This window comes from Rhinichthys klamathensis, unplaced genomic scaffold (assembly GCF_029890125.1).
Source record: "Rhinichthys klamathensis goyatoka isolate OS25496 unplaced genomic scaffold, OSU_Roscu_1.1 h1tg000059l_1, whole genome shotgun sequence".
In the NCBI taxonomy this organism is placed as follows: domain Eukaryota; kingdom Metazoa; phylum Chordata; class Actinopteri; order Cypriniformes; family Leuciscidae; genus Rhinichthys; species Rhinichthys klamathensis.
The window spans coordinates 1222134-1242500 of record NW_026606604.1 but is presented as its reverse complement, the minus strand read 5'-3'; the positions used below and the strand labels follow the sequence as shown (position 1 = coordinate 1242500).

The window sequence follows — 20367 nt, the reverse complement described above, 5'->3', positions numbered from 1 at the left end:
GGTGAGTAGTGGAGGTCCGCGCTGTTATACACTGCACTTGTAATGTGTCTAATAGGCAAAGCTCGGAGCTGGAGTCCAGCCAGATAGTTTCAATGTTCTTTTGTCGGCCGGTGTAAACAGATAAAATGTGTTGTAACTATTTCAAGTGCTATAGCTAAAGAAGGGGAAATTGTTGTGTGCTGCCATGTCATGGAACAAACTAACTTAACTTTACATAACCATTGTCTGGCGTTTTCAGTGTTAATGAATGTATACGTTTTATTTCACTAATAAACTCATAAACGATTTATTATTTAAACCCTGATGCTTAAGTCTAGGCTATGTTAAATGTGTATTGTTTGTAGTAAATATAAGCGTGTTCTCTGTCAGATTTTAAATGGCTGGGTTTGATTAATAGATAACTCTCATAAGCAGCTGTTGGCGGTTCTGATCGGATCCATTGGCAGAATTCCAGCATAGTGGACCGTGTGTGTGTGTGTGTATCCGATAAGCCGTAATTGCTGGTTTGGATCTGTGTTCATGTGTTGAGTGCATTCCCCGTTCACGTTTGTAGTGCTGGTGTGTCTTCTGAAGCGCGAGCGACTCCTTAAGGTGCCACACCGCATCATTTTAATAGTGTGCCTGCAGAATCAGATCTGCGCTCAGCCTCATATGCTCTTCCAGCCCTCCGTGACGTCACCGGGGTGCATGCGAGGCTGAATGCAGGTCTGAGGGAGACCTTACTTGATCCGATCCAAACTTCAGTTTGTTGACCAATGTAAATATATGTAGGCTAATATTTGTTGTTATCACTTTTAGCAAAAATCCATATACACAATTGTAAATAATAATTTTACACATAGCTATTCTGTCACTGTTAAAAGCAATAAATCTGTCCCCTGGCTTTACTTAAATAATTGATTATTCGATGTTTCTTTATATTGTATAGCATATGACAGAAGCTCAAAAAGTCCCAGACGCTTTTCAGTAATTCGCTGATTGCTGTGATTGACATCAGTCAATCACGAAAGAAGAGGCAACAATCACTGACACGTTGTGCACGGCGTGATTGGAATAACTGACGGGAATTAATGTTCTCATTTCACACGGGTTTGTTAGTTGCTAACTTGTTACATAGTTTGTTATTTGCATATTCATTGGATTCTTTTGTGAAAGAGCCTATTCACAGTCCCTGTCTGTAAGCAGGTTGAATGTTTGAAAAGGGACGTTATTGCATTCACGTGAGCTTGTATGTAAACTTTACTTCAAGTGTCTCGGTATATTGTTATTAGGCCTACTTGTTATTGTATTCTTGTTATTATCTTCTTTGTGTTTTTGTGCCTGTTTCGTAAGTTTGAGGCTGTTTATGTTGCGCCTGCTATTATGTTGAGCAAGTCGCGGTCTTTTGCGCGACTTTGTTTGTGGAGGTTACACTTAATACGCAGTCGTTGTTTTGTTATATCTCACCTACATGCTCACGTTTATTCCTTAATTTAACCAAGTACGTTTTTTATATTGTGTTTTATGTCTTGTTTGTCACTCAAGGTGGTCCACTGTTCACGTGAGTTGTTTTCTATGAAACAACAGTGTTGTTTTGAATTGGAGTGCACGCTAAACTTATCAAATAGGACCCATAAAAGATGAGCATTATTTATATGTAGGCTACTTCTGGGTTGATGAGATGCGAACTTGCACGTGTACCATAGTCTGTGAAATCAGCCCTTGTCTGGGTAGTTTCCTTCCTTGTTTTCATATGAGTCTTTACATGTCCCATTTAAACCAGACATACTTTTTTTTTAAGCCAATATGATGTAGGCATCATTACATATGTATATCACAACATGTCATCTTTTTTATTAAGCTCCCAGCCATAGACTGGGTGTTCCTATTTGGGCTAGTTCAGTGTGTGGCTTTTGTGCACTACTGGTATTGGGGGAGGTGGAGGTCCTGATGTCTCAAAAACAGAGAAGCAGAGGGATCCCATCTGTTTTGTCACTCTCAAGCATTCCTCCCAGCTTGTGAGGTACCAGTGTGCGCCCCAGACATGAGCCGCTGACCCCTGAGCTCCTCCACCCTAGACACGCATGCTCTCCCTTGAGAGTCTTAAGAGACTGGTAAAGATGGCTGATATTTGTTTAGCCACTATTAAGTTATTCATGCTGATGACTTCTCAGGGAAGCTACACTTTGCACACTCTGCTGGAAGTTTGCATTTCGGATATTGATGCAAATTGTTCCCTGTTCAATGGAAATATCTCCTTTCAGTTTTGGCAATTTCCTGAGCGGTCATATTTTCCACTCGTTGACTTTAAACGTGAGGAACGATTCGCTCAGAACTGTTAAATGACTTTCAGAGGGTCTTATTTTGTTATTCCTCTTAATCTAAGTCAGGGATTTTCAGTGTTTTAGATGACACGAACATACTCATGTGAGGAAACCCATTCTAAAATTGAAAAGGCAGCTATATGTTTCCTTGTCTAAAGACTGTGAAAAAGTAGTTTAAATATAAATTAGGATTTAAAAAAAAAAAAAAAATCTTACATTAGATTTTTTCTTTGAACTAAACTGTAGATGTATTTAAATCTTTTATTTATTTGAATAATTTTTAATCAAATTTATTTGTTTAGTTTCCTTTTTCAAACACTTATTTTTACGTAATTTTTTTCCACTAAACTTTTCACGGGCCCCAGTTTGAAAACCACCCGGAAACCAGAATTATTGTCCATTTAGATACTAAATATCACTTTGGATATCAGTAAAGTAAACTTGTAATCTGCAGCACAATATGTGGTGTGTTATAAATCTTGTTTTCTCTGCATATTTCAAATTTGGAAATAGTGTGAGTCCATACAGCTATGCTTAAACAAATCTTCATCTCCACCATAATAACATAATCTTTGATCACCCGTTATGCCCCATCAGGTGTTTTTATAGATGTTTTTGTCTGTGAGGTGATTCCTCTTGGGCAATAGTGGTCTGGACTACATAGACACATCTGGGATAGATAGAATGTGTCGCCGTGCCAGATGAGAATTCCTGTGGGCTGGAGACATTGCATTATTTATATGTTTAAAGTTCTCGCCCGCTACCCTCCTCCCACATCGGTGCACACTCCTATTTGGGATGACTGTGTACTCTGCATGGGTTGAAGCTCAGGAACAGAATGTCTCTGGCGTAGTTGAACATCTAGTGATCGGGACAGCAGCACACGGCTCCCTCCTGCCCCTGACTGCAGTTCTTCAGAGCTGGCCAGCAGGGGGAGCGTTTTCTTTTATTCTGGCGAAATTGTGGAATCTGTTTTTGATTCCAGTTATCTTGCAAGTGATTTTACACCATCTTTAGCAGCCAGATTTTATAGCCACACTTTTGTATATTTTTAGATAGTTTAGATGAGGTACATGCTGCTCATTACATTATCTGGATGGAAGCTGTGAGCTGCAGGGGCGGTCACCGGTCAACTCTCTTGCGTAAGATGAGGATGGGGTTCCACTGTTTGCAGTTCAGACAGGCTGCTTCATAGTGTTGGCTGTTTTTAAGTTTTTTTTGGAAGCAGGGCGGTGTGGTGAGTTAAATAAGATTTTGAATGAAGCTTTTTTTTGTTTAACTCATGCTGTACGTTAAACTGCAGTGAGCCCGCCGACAGCAGATAAAGATTCAGTTTCAGCAATCTGCTGCTTTTGTGGCCATTCTCGCTTTCTGTGCGAGATTTATATCCGCCGTCCTTGGTGACAACAGCATTGAGAATTCCTCATCAGTGCACTGCCTTTATTGGAATGGCAGTCCTGCATAATTTATGCTCCAGTGCGAACGTCTCACCTGCTCTGGAAGTCTGGGATACCTCGGCGCCGGTGACAGCTTTTGCTTGGATGTGAAATCCAGACCTGCTCTGTGGCGGATTTATGGGTGGATGGTGCGTTTTGACTTCTCGTTTTTTTTATTTGCGAAATTCTTGCTCGTATTTCTAGTCTCCGCTGATGTTGGAGTGCAACAGGACAAGCTCCAGATTGACCTACAGCTGAGCCCCCCACATCCCCTCCTCTCTTGTTCCTGGGATTAGCTCGTCGTCATTGTTTCTGCCCGTTAAGCAAGATTAACAAATCAATGTGTCAGGTAGTCTGCAGTCAAGAGACAATGACCCACTTCTAACACCCAGGTTTTGCACTCTCTCCCCCTCTTTCTCCATCTCTCCTGTGCCGTCCTCCCCCTCTCCTCACTGTCCTTCATTAAAACTCCTCTGCTTGGTAGGCATTCATGCCGTCCTCAGGGAATTCTCTCTTTTTCTCTGGCAAATGAGTAGAAGAGTTGTGATGATGGTTGAATGTGAAGGGAAACGTGTCTGAGACTCTGATAAGAACGAGGGTGTGGTGAGCACCAGATACCGTGTTCAGGTGGTTTCTTGTACAAACTAAGCGTGAGTGGATTGCATCTAGAGCCAATTTACTAGTCAAATTAGCAGATGAGGATGAATTCTTCGTTGTTTTGCAGCCTTCTCCACTTGAGTGGTGAGAGTCAAGTGTCAAGTTCTCTGCGATTATAACTAAAAGACTTTCCTGCCAAGGTTTGTGCTGGTTTCAAATCAAGACGTAGCATGTAAGGTTTCACGCTCCCTGCATGTGCTGGCTCTGTTTACATGCAAATGAGGACAGATCTGGACACATACCGTTTGTAATAAAAATAGATTATGTCCTTAGCCTGTACTACCGTTTTCAGACAAGTCAGCTGTTTGCGGTGTCATTTGTCCATTTAAAACCCTTGTCCGAGTATTAACACGTGCCACAAACTATTGCATAACTTTCCAACTGTTTGGCTTGTAGAGTTCCTTTAGTCAAGGTTCAAGCATTGTTTGCTTTCAGCCGGTGTTGCACGAGCAGATAAGTTTGACTCATGGAAGATATTGTACGGTTCAGACGCAGATAAGACTCACCTTGTGCTTCCTGGCAGCGACATTTGGCAGCCGAGGAGACGCGGCTGAATGTGCAGACGGCACAGACTCACCCCCGATGTCTGGCACATTCACGACGGCAGCACTAATGTGTGAAGCGCACATGATGCACAGAGAGAGAGAGAAGTTCAGCTTGTAAACAGAGCAACCTGTGGGAAATGGAAGTCTACACAATCTTGTCTGAAGAATAGGGACGCACCAATATCGATAAATCATTTAAAATTCTACACTATTCTGTGCTTCATATAAATAAAAAATGAAACACTTAAAACTAAAATCAATTTAAAAATACAATTGAATTAATTTAGGCTTCACATCATTATAACGTGTAAAAAAATACATTTTGCAATTTGCTAAAGATTTACCGGTATCTGCGTTAAATTAGTGTTATTAAAGAATAACTTAAAATGAGAGTTAGATGATGGCAAAGGTAATCTAAATGTAAAAAAAGTGGAAATTAGCATGCACAACAACTGTCAATTACATATTGTTAAAAAGTCCAAAAGTCCATCATATAATATCTAACATTATAATTAGAAAATATCTAATGTTGGTTATATTGTGCATCATGAGGGACAATTAACCAAATGAAACAACATTAGTCAATGTATTGTTACACAAATGCATCGTTGACTGCTACCACTTAAAGTGCTCAATTTGAACTCAAACCAAAAAGTATTTGTACACTTTAGTAAAATTATTTTCCGAGGGTTTATTAGACAAATAGCAGACTACTATTGACTCATATTGTGTTAGTCACACTGTATGGCAGGGATGAATCAGTGTCAGTTGCCTCGATGACACACCATAGACCAACATCATGAGCTGTATAATCTGCCAGTCACGACCGTCTGTCACTTTTTTCTCTGAAGTTGCTGTCTTGCTGGGAACAAGCCTTATTATGAAACACTTATTTACTGCTCATCACTTCTAGGGAAAAATGGCCGTGTTTTAGTGCAGTTATCATAGGATATAACTCCAGAACTGACTTAAGGTGATTTTTTTTTTTTTTTTTTTTCCCCCGCTTAGCTCAAGCAGCAGTAAAAGCAAACGCTAAATCAAACCTTTTCCTTCCTTCCCCACTTCCTTCCTTCCATTCTGCCTGTTTCAGCACGAATGTGTCTGAGCTGTGGAGTGCAGCGAGAGGCCGAGCCTGAGGTGAACTGGCTGACCGAGGTTTATCTCAGGGCGGAGAAACAAACGAGTCCACAGCCGCCAGTATCAAATTATGGTTTTGTGTAAACGGCGCTGCACTGCACCGGCTCTGACCCTTAAAAGCTGATGGGCACCGGCTAGACTCTTCCTGCCAAAGGATTGATTGCTTTTATTGCCCAATAAGCAACCTCTCCACGGGAGCAGCGACAAATGCAGCCTAGTCTTACATAAACACGTTTACTGTGCCAAGCTGTACACACATTTACTACGGAGTCTCATAAAATGCATTTAGCAGCTGTGTAAAGTGTAATTGCCGCTACTGGCTCAGTGATGTGTGCTTTTTGAGTGGGGTAACCGAAATTTACCCTCCTCACTAATGTGGCTACGTAATCAACCCCCGTCCTAATCAATGTATTTGTCTATGCGATTGTATTTGGAAGTGGGTGAAGGGTCTGGTAATTGTTGACTCGCACTGGAGGGACGTGATTGATTACTTCCTGTTTTCCTGGCCGCTCAGAGGCAGCATAAAGCGCCGTCAGCTGCTTGTTTGGAGTGCAATGCTCATAGCCTGAATTTAAAATCCTCACTGGACATTTAACTGCTATTAGGACAATAAGAACGCTACACTGGCTGATAACATCTAAGCACTTCTTGCGATATCGATACAATTAATAGCAAAACAAATTAGCTGTTGGTCAAAGCCAGATTGCTTGAAATTGCAACTTTAAATTTTGCCCCTTTGGTTACGTCTACACTAATCCAGATACTCTTGAAATTGCATCTTTTCTCTGCGTTTTGGCCTTCTATTCACACTGAGATTCCTTGCATTGTAGTGTGGACTGTGAAAATGTAAGTATTTGTAAACGATGACACGTTTAGTCACGTGACACACCTTACCGGTATGTCCTGCTATGTGATTTTCACTTTCACAGTGTTACTAAAGATAAATGCTAATTTGTACAATCTTCATTTTACATTCTTGCAAAGAAGAGAGAATTTTTTTTTTGCAATTGCTGTTCTGCGGCAAAACATGAGGGCAATTGATTTTTAGACCAAACATGAAATGGCGATTGAGTGTGACATGGACGCACCAGTAAAATGTGAGATATTTTGCTAATAAAATGATCGTGCCATAAGAATAGTGTGAGAACTTAATTATGTCCGGTCTCTTGGTATCATCTTAGTGAGCTTTTATTAGGCGAAACTTGGAATCTTTTGGAATATGCTAGTGTGAATGGAGTTAATTTTGAAATGAAAACACCATTTTCAAATTAGTGTAGACACATCCCTCCTATAATGCTTTTCTGTCTTTGCTTGTTTCCCACAGATCACCAAACGCTAGCGCCATGAGCGGGGTTCTCAAGAGGAAGTACGAGGAGGTGGAGGAGGACCCATGCTACTCTTCCTCCTCCCCTTCCTCTCTCTCCTCCTCCGCCTACTCCGAATGGGACTCGGATGGGGAGAGCTGCTACTCCGACACCCTGGATTCAACCCCCAGCAACCCCAGCTCCCCTGCAACGTCCTTAAACAGTGAGTTTCCCCTTGATCGAATCATTTATTCTCTGATTAGGGTGGATGGTCAAACTCCCATTTCCATGGCTATTTATTCATGCATAAGGTCTGCAGGGCTTATCTCAGCCATTCTGTGTCCTACCTGATAAGGTGTTATTGAGAGACAGGATTAATTGCATGGATGCAGCTAATTAGTTTTGATGCATGCCACATTCACCAGGTCACCTCCTGCAGGCCATTCATCCAGGTTTGTGGGGTGAGTCAGGGAAGGGAAAGCAAACAGTTGTGAGTTTCCCAGGATGGCTGGGCAGGAAGCCAGAGAGTGTGCCATGTGACGGAGGCAGAATGAACGCAGAGCTTTGTCTGAGCACCGGGCACGAACCCAGAACAGGTGCTGAGAAAGACCGAAGGGGCACGGAGCAGGAAGACAGGCATGAAGAGAAGAGGAAGGGAAACGATATGGCTGTCTGCTTGTGTTTATGAAACAAAGTCAGAGAATAGAGCTCAGTCAGGTTAGACGGCATATTTAATTTAATGTGAATTGAAACTAAGCCACGAGCGGCAGACATATAATAGCTTTCAAATGGACAGCAAGATTTTTGTTTTGTACAAAACGGCAAGGCTGCAATTATTTGGTAAAAATACAGTAAAAACTGTAATAATATGAAATATTGTTAAAATTCAAATTATTCTTATTTTTGAATATATTTTCAAATGTAATTTATTCCTGTGATGGAAAAGCTGAATTTTCAGCATCGTTACTCTGTGTCACATCCTTCAGAAATCATTCTAATATGTTGAATTGGTGCTTTTAAACAGATTTTTTTTTTTTTATCATCAATGCTCAAAGCAGTTTTGGTGTGATATATTTTTTCAGGATTCTTTGATGAATAGATAGTTGAGAAGAACAGAAAAAAAATCTCGCTGACCCTAAACTTTTGAACAGTAGTGTACAGTCTGTTCAGTAGCTTGTGCATGACTAATATATTCACAACCCATGTTTTTTTTGGATGTGTTTTCAGTTGCATAATGATTGGCACCAACACACTTAACAGTACAAACCACTGAACATTCTGTTTGACTCTATCCCTCACCGCCTACTTTTCATTCACTTAAAATAAAACATGCTGTCTACCCTGACTAACATCCATATATTATCAATTTCAGCATATTAGATCTGGAGATTAGTCTCCAGAATCTGACTCCTTGCATAACTGAGAGCTTGTTTACTCTAATTCATAATATCACCAATATCAATTGGATAATGCATACAGCTGCTCTGTTCTTTAAACATGTCATTGTGTTTCTGAGGTGCTGCTGCCTATCAGGTTCAAGTGAGACCACACTGTACTTTTAGACTTGTCCATCAGATCTTTTTTTTGTCAGATGAGCAAAACATATTTGCACAGGCTTCTAGATAGGCTTGTGTGAGTTTGAGTTCCCACCACTGCAAGTCTAATATAAACCAGCTGTGGGGACAGTGAGATCCATCCCCTCCATTCCCTTCAGATAACAATCAGTCAGCTTTTGGCCCCGAGGGAAAATGAGCTTCTCTCTCAGAGTTTAACAATTCAACATTAAATATTCTTGTGCAAAGGATATGGAATTTACAATTAAAAAAATATGGTGTTCTTGTTTCAAGAAGAAATTCTTCCCTTTGAAATGCCTCGACCACTGACATTGACTGATTTTCAACTGGTTGTAGGAATAATCAGCAAGGAAAGTGTGGACAGATGGCCTGTCTTATATAAAGATGGAGTGTATTTTATTAAAAAGCAAGTGTCTTGAGTGCCCTCTCCACTTCCAGAAACCTCAAACCTCCAGATTATCCAGCCGCTGGGTTGTGATTTTGGACGCTTTGCTCCTCCTGCACATTTCAGCGCCAAAGGGAAATTCCTGGGTGGATTGTTTGTCAGACACAGTTGTCTTTCTTTGCATGTGACTGGATTTGATCGAAAACTATTAGCTGAACTATTAGCACATCTGTTCTGATGTTGATTGGTGAAAAATATATATACATCAAATTTTTTTGTATAGTGTAGTATGATGTAGCTCTGGCATTTACAATATGCTGATTTGCTATGTGTGGACTGCCATCTAGTGGCGATGTAGTGCACTCGCAACAATAATGTTAATGTGATCTTGATGTTTACACAAGAGACTCCAAGTCTTCCCATTAGGCTTGGCACACTTCCTACTCAAATACTCCCCAATGAGACACTAGGAACAGAACTTTCTTTTTTCCACCACTCTCTCAGACATGTGCTCTTAATTTTCATTTAAGGAATTCCAAGCATAAATTCCTGTGAATGTTTCACCCGCTGTTTTCCACTTAATGTTTTCTTTTCTAGTCCACCACAAGCTGGAACGTCTTATATATATATATATATATCCTCTCTTTCTTTCTGTCCTTCTTTTTTCCAGCCACATCTATCCTGAAGAAAGCCAAGCGCACACGGCGAGGCAACGTGCAGTTTGACCAGGTCACGGTGTTCTTCTTCCCTCGCTGCCAGGGCTTCACCAGTGTGCCCAGCCGGGGAGGTTGCACCCTTGGCATGGTGCAGAGACACAGCGCACAGCGCCGCTACACGTTAGCCGAGTTTGCCATAGCACAGCGCCACCTACGGCGAGAGAAACTCAAAAACCGAATGAGGGAGGAGAAACTGGAAGCTCTTAAGCTAAAGGTAGCTCTTTTTTTTTTCACACATTGAGGTCAAACAAGCTGTATTTAAATCCAAACATCATCATAATCATGTAAATATCTTTTTCCTGTGGCAGCTTACCAAAAATGGTACCCAAGTGTCCGAAGAGGCTGAAAGGTTGACTGTCGATGACATCCCCGAAGATGAAATCGACCTCAGTGGAGTGAATTTGGATGATGGCTCCTTCCTGCATCCTTACCCATCTAAGAGAAGGCATGCCATCCTCAAAGCCGCCGGCATGAAAAAAATCGATAAAGAGGAGAAGCGTCAACTGCATGAGCTGCGTACATCGAGAGAAGACTGCGGATGCGACTGCCAGGGCTTCTGCGAGCCGGAGAGCTGCAGCTGTAGTTTGGCTGGGATCAAATGTCAGGTGAGCGCTTGAGTCCCGACAGGCTTCCTTGAGAACACAAGGTTATTACAGGTATCATTCCTGTTGCTCCAATTCGAGAGAATGTGCCAATTGTCTAAATTCTTTGCATACAATATCATTTAAAATTGTGGGGTCAGTACGTTTTTCTTTTTCCCGAAAGGACACACAATGTATTAAATAAATAAAATTTTGTAACACTCTAAATGTGTACTATTTCAAATAAATGCTGTTTTTTTATTTATTTATAACTTTCTATTCATCAAATAATCCTGAGAAAGTTGTATCACGGGTTTCACTAAATAAAGCAGCACTAAACTGCATATTAGAATCATTTCTGAAGGATCACATGACTGAAGACTGGACTAATGGCTGATGAAAATTCAGCCATCACAGAAACATGACATTTTAATATATATTATTATAGTAAAGTTATTTTAAAGGGTAAAATTTCACAATATTACTGTTTTCACTGTATTTTTGATCAAATAAATGCAGCCCTTTGGGAGCATAAGAGACTTCTTTTGAAAATATAACAAAATCTTCCCAACCCCAAACTTTTGAATGGTAGTGCATATAATACACCAAAAATAAATTGTATTAATTTAATAGTCTATTTAAAAATGTACTTAATATTTTAAATGTATATTTTATAAAAGTTAAAATGGTTTATAACGTTATGTATTTGTGTTATCAAATATAATTTATATATTCCTTAATACATTAATGTAATGTTTCCTGGCTTTACAGATGGACCACTCGTCCTTTCCATGCGGCTGCACTAAAGACGGCTGTGGAAACACGCAGGGCCGCATCGAGTTCAACTCCAGCCGAGTTCAGACCCACTACATCCACACCATCATGAAACTGGAGCTTGAGAAGCGTTTGGAGGAGCACACGCCAGAGAGCGAGTCGCCTGAGAATCAGCCAGACTGCAGTTCCCCGAGCCGTCCAGCAGAGAGCAGCACCACGCCAGAGACGCCCACATTTCACTTCAGCTCGGAGCTAGTGGCTGCGGGAGAGAACAGCTGCAGCAGCGACATGACCGATTCATCTAGCTCTTCAGGCCAGAGCTACGACTCCGAATCCGCCGGGAACGCTCAGAGCGAGCAGTCGCCTCTAGACGTCGACGAAAATGGACTTACGAGAATCCTAAGCTTTAGTGACGCGGACAATGAGGACTGTTCTGTCAGGGAGTGTAACAACAACTGCGACTACCAGCAGAAAAAGAGCGAGGCGATGGGCTACGGCATCTTCAGCGCGGCGGACGACAAGCTCGGCACGTCACAGACGGACAACAGCCGCACGGCCATGTCTGAGCTCTTAGACGAGAATGCAAATCAAGGTATCGCTCTGTTCCACAATGGCTCTGTCCCTCACACGCCCTCACCATCCATCGATCACTCCGCCAGCTACATGGACCTGAGCCTGTCATCCGAGTCGGACCTGGAGTTCTTCGACGGCTTTCCTTGTCTGGGACCGAGCTCGCTGTACAACTCCCTGAAGGAGTACGAGCACATGGACAACTTCTTTCAGTTCCAGTTGCCTACTTACCCTAGCCTTCCGCAGGCGGCCGACCCGGGAACTTGTCTCCTGGAGTCTCTGATCGGCTTGTCAGATTCTGTCCCAGAACCTCCGGCCACCTTCACGGACAATCAAATGCTAGAAGACGCCATGAAGCTGTCAGTGATGGAGTCTGTAAAAGTCTAATGGGGGCTCTTGTATGATCACTGTACAAATTAACTATGGGATTGTAAATGAATGCCATTTTGTTTTTTTATTTTATTTTATGAATGGAGACCCTCCATCCCAGGATATCAATATTTGCATTATCTGCCTTTATGATGTTAGCGAAGCATTAAGTTATTGTAACAATCTTTATTATCATTATTGCCATCGCAGTGGCAGCTAACATTTCAGTTCAAAAACAAGTCTGGCCGACTGATTTTTGAATACTTGTACATATGGCCAGGAAGGTGAAGAACTTCTCACCCACATTGGTGGTATTATCATCAACATTTACCATTATTATTATTATTATTATTGCTAAGGTTATTTATATGAATTGAGAAGGGGCACCAATGGGAGTCATAATGCTGATTATGTATCTCAGGGACTTTTTCTAGCTTTCAGAAGCAATGCATTTTGACCATCGCTGTTGTTATTTGGCGTTTTTCGGAGAATTTCCACCTAAACAAACAGCATTTAAATGGCCTCTTTTGGAGGGCCTTCTGTCTCGGTCGCTTTTTCGACTTGAGATGGTGGTCTGTACCTTTGTTTGCAAAGCTAGAGGAAGGACTCCTGTTCCACAAAACGGCTCCTCGGGATTTTCTAACGGTACACAAATCCCCCAGAGGCTCCTCAGTTAGCACTTTATCTGTGAAAAAATGAACCAATCAGAGAGCAGATGGGTCGGTCTCACGCCTGCCCCGTTGTCTCTGAGTCTAAGATTGTTTTCATGCCATTTTTTTGGTGTTGGATCATCAGCACAAGGTGGAGAAAAGTGAGCGATTTGCTTTTAATTTATTTTATACGCCGCAGATATCGCGTAATATGGTCATGATATCTGTTGACCATTATTTCGAATGGCTTTTATTTATTCTTACCGAGTTATTTATTTTGTTTTGTCTCCGAATGCCAGCTGAATATTATCTGAGCCACACTGTGCTCTGGAGAAGTGGAAAAATGCAATTTGTTCACGTTTCCCACCTACTAACCTGTGTGAAGCACATCTTTATGTTTCAGCTGTGGAGGAAGGGCACCAACTGCAAAGTATTTAATAATCTATTCTATTACTATGAAGTAACACTTTCAGTTAAATTATTTCACCTTTAGCATTTCAGCATTAGGACTATTTAGTATTTATTCATGGTTTGGGCAATAAAGAGAACAATGTGTTTAACAAAAGAAAGGTTTAGTGTTTGTGCCTGTTAACATGAGGAGCCACTGTTTCCTGTCTAATGAACTTCTATATAACCTACCTATTGATTAAAAATCAGAGTTTCCGGCCTGTAATGTGACCGCCGATAACGTTGTCTATCATATAGAGAATTAACATTTTGTAACTATGTAGATTTCAGAGAATTCTAATCTGTTTATTGACAAATTATTTTATTAAGAAATGAAATCCACATTGTTCTTCAAATATTGAAACATTTGTAATATATAAATAGAGCTAAATCTATGCTTGGGAAAAAAAAAAAAAAGTATTCTGGACAGGCATAAAGTTTACTACGATGTAACTACCTAAACTAATTTACCAAGCTCCATTTGATTGTACTCGGACGGGTTGGTTGAACCCAAACGACAACACGAATTGTGGGTATAAATTGAGTAGTTTCAAAAACGTTTTGTTGATAAAACCTGCATATATTATGCACTATCACATTATGCAAATTTGTGTTGCCCATATTGTTTCCACTTCACAGTGAAGACGTTTAAGTTTGTATGTTTCTGAATGAGCTTTGAGGAAATGAATCGATGTACATATCTGACCATCTAGACTTCAAACTGTCGGCACGTCATTATTTGACCCGATAGGAGCATTTGCATGCAAGACCCATTCATTTGTCTCAGTACTACATGCTTTTAGAGCAAAAATGCACAATCAGAAATGTACTTGCTTTATTTTGCCTTCACGTGCTGTTCTTAAAGCTGATTAGGATGTGGGCACGGCTTCATTCATTTGAGTCCAGCTTACCATTCCCTTGTAAAGATCTATCACCTCATCGCAATGAAATGGAAATGATTGGTATTTATTAGTCATGATTGATGTATGTTTTGATCTCTGATGGTTTTCAAAGTGTTTCTTACTTCTGCCTTTTTGTTGTATATATTTTCTGCTTCAGTGAAACTAAAGACAAAACCAAGCAGTTCTTTTATATTATATATTTTCACGCTTAACAGTTTAAAGCTATTCATTTCATTCAAGTCATTTGACAGTAGTTTGTCCCTACAAAATAAAAGTCCAGCTTTTTCTTACAACTGCCATTGTTTGTCGTCTTTTGTGCATGTGAGTGCATGGGTGAAAATATTCAAATTGTTTTTATATAAAAAAAAAAAAAAGAACATACCTGTTATTTTAAAATATATTTTAAATAAGTTGAGTAATATCCCTCAATGGTTAATCTTTGAATTGTTGCAAACAAATAAATAACAAATGGTAACGCTTTACCTTTGTCAACATTAGTTAACTACATTAATCAACATGAACTAACATTGAAAAACACTTCAAAGGCATTTAATCATCTTAGTTCATGTTCCTTTTAACGTTTATTAATACATTATTAAAAGCAAAAGTTGCCTATCTTTTAATTTCTGACCCGAGTTAACATGAACTAACAATGAAATATTGTATTTTTATTAACAAACGTTAACAAAGATTTACAAATATATTGTAATTGCTCATTGTTAGTTAATATTAGTTAACTATTAACTAATTGGACCTTCTTGTAAAGTGTTACCATAAATAAAAAATACCATAAAAACATTGAAACCAAAACCAAGATTTTCATGTTGCCTTAAAGCTTAAAAATAAATACTATTAAATATTTTATTCTTTTCCTCATAAGAAAAAAAAACCTATACTTTTTATAATTTGGGTGGATTCCTAGCTGACGATATTACGAGATTAAAAAAAAAACATAGCACCGGTCATTTTCATTCAAAATAAAGTCATAAAATAAAAATAAATAAATGAGATTTAATAAACATCACATTAGTTGGCTACCTATATGTATAAACAATGGGATGAGGCTACGCTCATGTAGGGTAGGCCAGGGCCTAGACTGAGTAGCCTAGTAGTTGAAATCCTTAAATAACGTATAGCCTACATGCACAGGAAGCCTGAGCCGTGATTTTTGCTTTGCTCTTTCTATCTCGCATATGGATAACAGAGATAGACTGTGGCATATTACAGGCTAAGAAAATATTGATTTAGTAAAGTAACAGTCCAAATGGAAAACATCATAAAGTTCAACTAAAATCCCAAGATGTCAGGACGAGGGGAAGTAGCTAACCTACCAGTGATTTAAAAAATGATCTCCATAAAAAGATAAAAATTTGATTCAAATAAGATCAAATCAACATGATTCATGCAATTAATGTCAATCATTATGATATAGGAGAGTGTTTGATTTTTATGTCGGCCATATGTCTGAGGTGTCATTCTGTGAGTATCCAGTAGGGGGAGACCTGGCCTGGGTTGCGGGCGGGTAGTAAATGACGTGACTCACCTCACCTGTGCTACTCATAGACAGGTGCTACTGTGCGAGTGCAAGACAACTCTACGCATTGAGAACAGCACTTGGGGTTTTGTCTCTTTTTCCAGGTATGTAAAGTGAAATTAATTATATATTATAATTTGTTGTGAGTTTAGATCGTATATTTGCGATGGTTTTATTTTTGTGTTTGTATAGCCTATCGGAAAAATCAACTAATATACAAGGCGACGTTTTTAACTGTGCTAATCTTCATGTCCGACATATGCTAACCACGAGGAAAGCGTGGATGAAACTGTTTGCTGACAGTGTTGTTGTTTTCTGAATAATCAAGTGTATCAACTCAATATATTGTTTATAATGGTTAATATTAAGATAAATGCACGTGTTGAGTGTACGATGTTTCATATTAAACTTGCTTTTTGTGTTATATATTGTTAATTTTCTGATTAATAATAGCAAAATTAAATGGTTTATCAGATGGGAGTTACCTTTCCAAGTGTTTGTTTCATGAATTGTTGTGTTAAAGAAATCTACAGTTCATAAAAGGAGACTGTTGAAAGTATAGCCTACTGATACCAGAGGATAAATTAAAGGATTTATTCATTGTTGATACATTTGTGTTAGAGATATAGCCTGGTTAAAACCAGACCATTCTCAGTTGCAGAGGCGGACAGAGTACACAGCTTCGTTACTTGAGTAAAAGTACAGATACCCCTTGCTAAATTTTACTCAAGTACAAGTAAAAGTACAACAGTCAGATGTCTACTTAAAGGGTTAGTTCACCCAAAAATGAAAATTCTGTCAGTATTTACTCACCCTCATGTTGTTCCAACCCCGTAAGACCTTCGTTCATCTTCGGAACACGAATTAAGATATTTTTGATGAAATCTGAGAGCTGTCTCACTCCTCCATACTAGTCCATAGGCTTCTTCAGGGATTGAACTTGCCGGCCTCGAAAAGTTATTAAAGACATCGTTAAAATCGTCCAAGTGACTACAGTGGCTCAATCTTAAGTTTATCAAGCGACGAGAATACTTTTTGTGCGCAAAAACAAACAAAAATAACGACTTTATTTCAACTATTCATTTCCTTCTCTTTGGGCCTCTAGTCAGTTAACGTAGTGTGATTCCGTAGAGCTACGTCACACGTAGGCTCACTATTGGCCGACGCTGATCATGTGCGTGATGCGTGTGACGTACAACAACAGAAGCTTACGCTATTACACTAGTGAACTGACTCGAGGCCCAAGGAGATGGACATGAATAGTTGAAATAAAGTCGTTATTTTTGTTTGTTTTTGCGCACAAAAAGTATTCTCGTCGCTTGATAAACTTAAGATTGAGCCACTGTCGTCACTCAGACTATTTTAACAATGTCTTTAATAACTTTTCGAGGCCGGCAAGTTCAATCCCTGAAGAAGCCTATGGAGGAGTGATCCAGCTCTCAGATTTCATCAAAAATATCTTAATTCGTGTTCCGAAGATGATCGAAGGTCTTACCGGGTTGGAACAACATGAGGGTGAGTAATTACTGACAGAATTTTCATTTTTGGGTGAACTAACCCTTGTTTATCCCAGAGCGCGCGCTCTGATCGGTAAAGGGGCAGAGATTTCTGACCTCCGTTTAATTAAGGAGATCTCCAAGATTTCTCTTCTTGGGAGGGGGTGCACAGACCTCTCCTGAATCATCTCCAGCAGTAGCAGCATCCGAAGCACCACTAACTCCGCCTCCGTTTCTCTCGTAAGCTGATATTAGTATTTAAACATTCTCTATGCTAAAAAATGTTTTAATAACATGGTTTTGCCGGTAATAGAGTTCTAATGACGGTGTTAAACTATTGTCACACCCCTAGTTCCATAGCTGTGCTGTCGTCATCGTGTAAAGCCCGCCCCAACGTTTCTGATTGGTGCCGCGATTTCGGCGGATTAGAAATGGGCTTGAATGAGCTCTTTGCCAGACTAACTTGCAGAGTAAATCTAAATTTGCCGGAAGTTGTCTGGGTTTTCCCAGGCTATTACAGATACAAAATACAGTAGGGCTGTCAACGAATATTCTAAATTCGAATATATATTCGAATAGTTTTAAAAAACAGAAATTCGAAGGTGAGAATTAATATTCGAATCATGTGGAAAAACACGCCCGCGGTAGCAGAGGCGCAGCTGTCTGCTTTGCGAGTGGCAAAATTTTGAAGCTTAAAATGTAAAACACATTTTCCAGCTGCACAGATAGCACAGTGAGTGTCTGGCTCACTCATTGGCTGTGCTGCGGCAACTGCACATCCAATGGCACGGGCGCCTCCAACGTGTGCGCCAATGAGCTAGCATTACATCAGACACGTCAGAGCCCGCCAAGGGGGCGTGGCCAGACGCCCTCGAAATAGCCATAGTAGCAGGCTAGCTAGCAGCAGTTTACCCATGAGTTTACCACAGCACAGCTCGCTCGGCAGGGTATCCGCGGGTCCTTAAAAAGTCTTAAAAAGTCTTAAATTAGATTTTAAAAATTTATGGCCTTAAAAAGTCTTAAAGTCTTATTTTGACTTATGAAAGGTCTTAAATTTTCAATGGCAATTTGAGTTAGACATATCTAAATGTTTTCCCAATTAAAACTATCTAATTAGCGTACTTTTTTATTTACTAATCGTTCTTTGTGGATTTGCTCGTTCACGTGACATTTCGCGTCACATTCGCGCCAGCATTACGTCTGTCTCCTGCACGCGAAACAGCAGGAGAGGAGAAGAAAGCTGGTTAATTTCAGTTGAATTGTAACTTCATTCTTTGAGTCATTCCACGAAACCGGTACGATTTGAGTCCCTCTGACCTTTTTAAGTGTATTTTACCTATTGGGTCACCAAAATCTATTATTAAAAGCTTTTTGTATCAATTGAAATGTCTCCTTTAATAGAGTTTAAAAATAATGACAAACATTTTATCTTTATATTAGAAATTATCTTGATTTTTCAGTTGACACCACCTATTTTGTCATGTCCCTCATGGCCTTCTATGAAAGTGTACTTGGATTATGAATAATACAATTAGAAAAAAGTCCATACATTTTGCCATTCCCATGAATATCTATCTGTGCTTTTTTGCTGGTAATGGTTTAAAAAAAAAAAAATTCATGATTATTCATTAAAATCACATTATTTAGTTCCGTCCCTCAGTAATCCCTCAACCCCGTTACACACATCATTCTCCCCCCATAAAAAATAATGAACAGATCCTTATGTGAGATCAACAACAGGAAGTAACATCATAGAAGTCTTCTGAACAACATTGTGTGCAGACACAGGCAAGTTACCAACTACTTTTATAACTATAACTTTTTTAGAATTGTGATATTGTGGTTGTCAAGCTCAACGACTCAACCCCGTTACATCAAATAAAGATAGAATTCTATTACTTGTGAAAATTATCTTTGTTATTTCAAAAGCATACATGATTTCTTAATGTCATGCATTCCATGTGCTCTCCTGTTATTCACCACATATAGAGCAGTGGCCATTTTTAGCCAAAAAATCACAACCCCGTCACACTCAACCCCGTTACTTTTTTGCCACGAAGCATGCGCACATGTTAAAAAAAACCCACACAAACACACGCTCAATCACACACACACACACACACCCACCCACACATACATCAAAAATGCACACAAGTCATACGTTTTATTTTGATGACCTATTCAGTCATTTTATAATGTTCTAATGTATACCACGTTATTGTTGTTTTTCCTGCAGTCGGGTGAATAAAACTGAGTTGCAATTGCAATTTATATCTGTTGTTTTTCTTGGTAACATAATAAAATACATTGCTTATAGAAAATCTTACAGTGAATTTGAGCAAAAAAACAACTACTCATATGTTAAGCTGTATTTGTCTCTTCAACCCCGTTACCATCTTCAACCCTGTTACCCTAGTCTCAACCCCGTCACACCTACGTTTTTATGAATTTTTATTTTTACGTTTATTAAAAAGTAAATTATTGTTTGTTGAACTCAGTCTGAAATGTTCAGAGCAATCACAAGAATACTGATTTTAGTTCAAATTCTGAAGTTAAGCCACATCTTTGATCAAATATTATGAGGTTGCTGTCACACAAAGTGCCCATTTCAGGCTTTAGTATAGCATAAGTGTGAAATGATATGTACATTTTACATTTGCAATTACTGAATTAGTGTGAGGGACATCTGACTAATAGGAAAATGTTGATTTCATTAAAAATATATTTTATAATTATATTTAGAGAGCTCCCATAGTGTCCATAACGGGGTTGAAGACTAATAGTGCCCATATCTTAAAATAATTACCAATAATAATAAGTATTTAATGCCCGAGGTGGGAAAATATGTTTTTCTGGAAGTTAAATATGTTATTAATGTTGTGGGGTGTTCAGAAAAGTAATACATGTTGGTAAAAAATTCAAAAATGTGTAAGTCCAAATCGTACCCGTTTCGTGGAATGACTCCTTTATGTGCGTAGTGGTGTGCG

The 20367-nt window shown here is 39.4% G+C and overlaps 1 protein-coding gene across 1 annotated transcript in view; it reads left to right on the top strand.

Annotated features, from left to right (window-relative positions):
- The window catches only part of csrnp1b (cysteine-serine-rich nuclear protein 1b), a 13165-nt gene extending 194 nt beyond the window's left edge, over positions 1 to 12971 (top strand). Inside the window, exons 1-5 of the mRNA XM_056248851.1 lie at position 1; positions 7403 to 7605; positions 10012 to 10271; positions 10366 to 10662; positions 11410 to 12971. The exon at position 1 is cut by the window's left edge and continues 194 nt beyond it. Of these exons, the coding sequence (XP_056104826.1) occupies positions 7422 to 7605; positions 10012 to 10271; positions 10366 to 10662; positions 11410 to 12369 (1701 nt within the window). The 5' untranslated portion in view covers position 1; positions 7403 to 7421 and the 3' untranslated portion in view covers positions 12370 to 12971. The remainder of the gene's footprint in view (positions 2 to 7402; positions 7606 to 10011; positions 10272 to 10365; positions 10663 to 11409) is intronic.
- The last annotated feature ends 7396 nt before the right edge of the window (positions 12972 to 20367 follow it).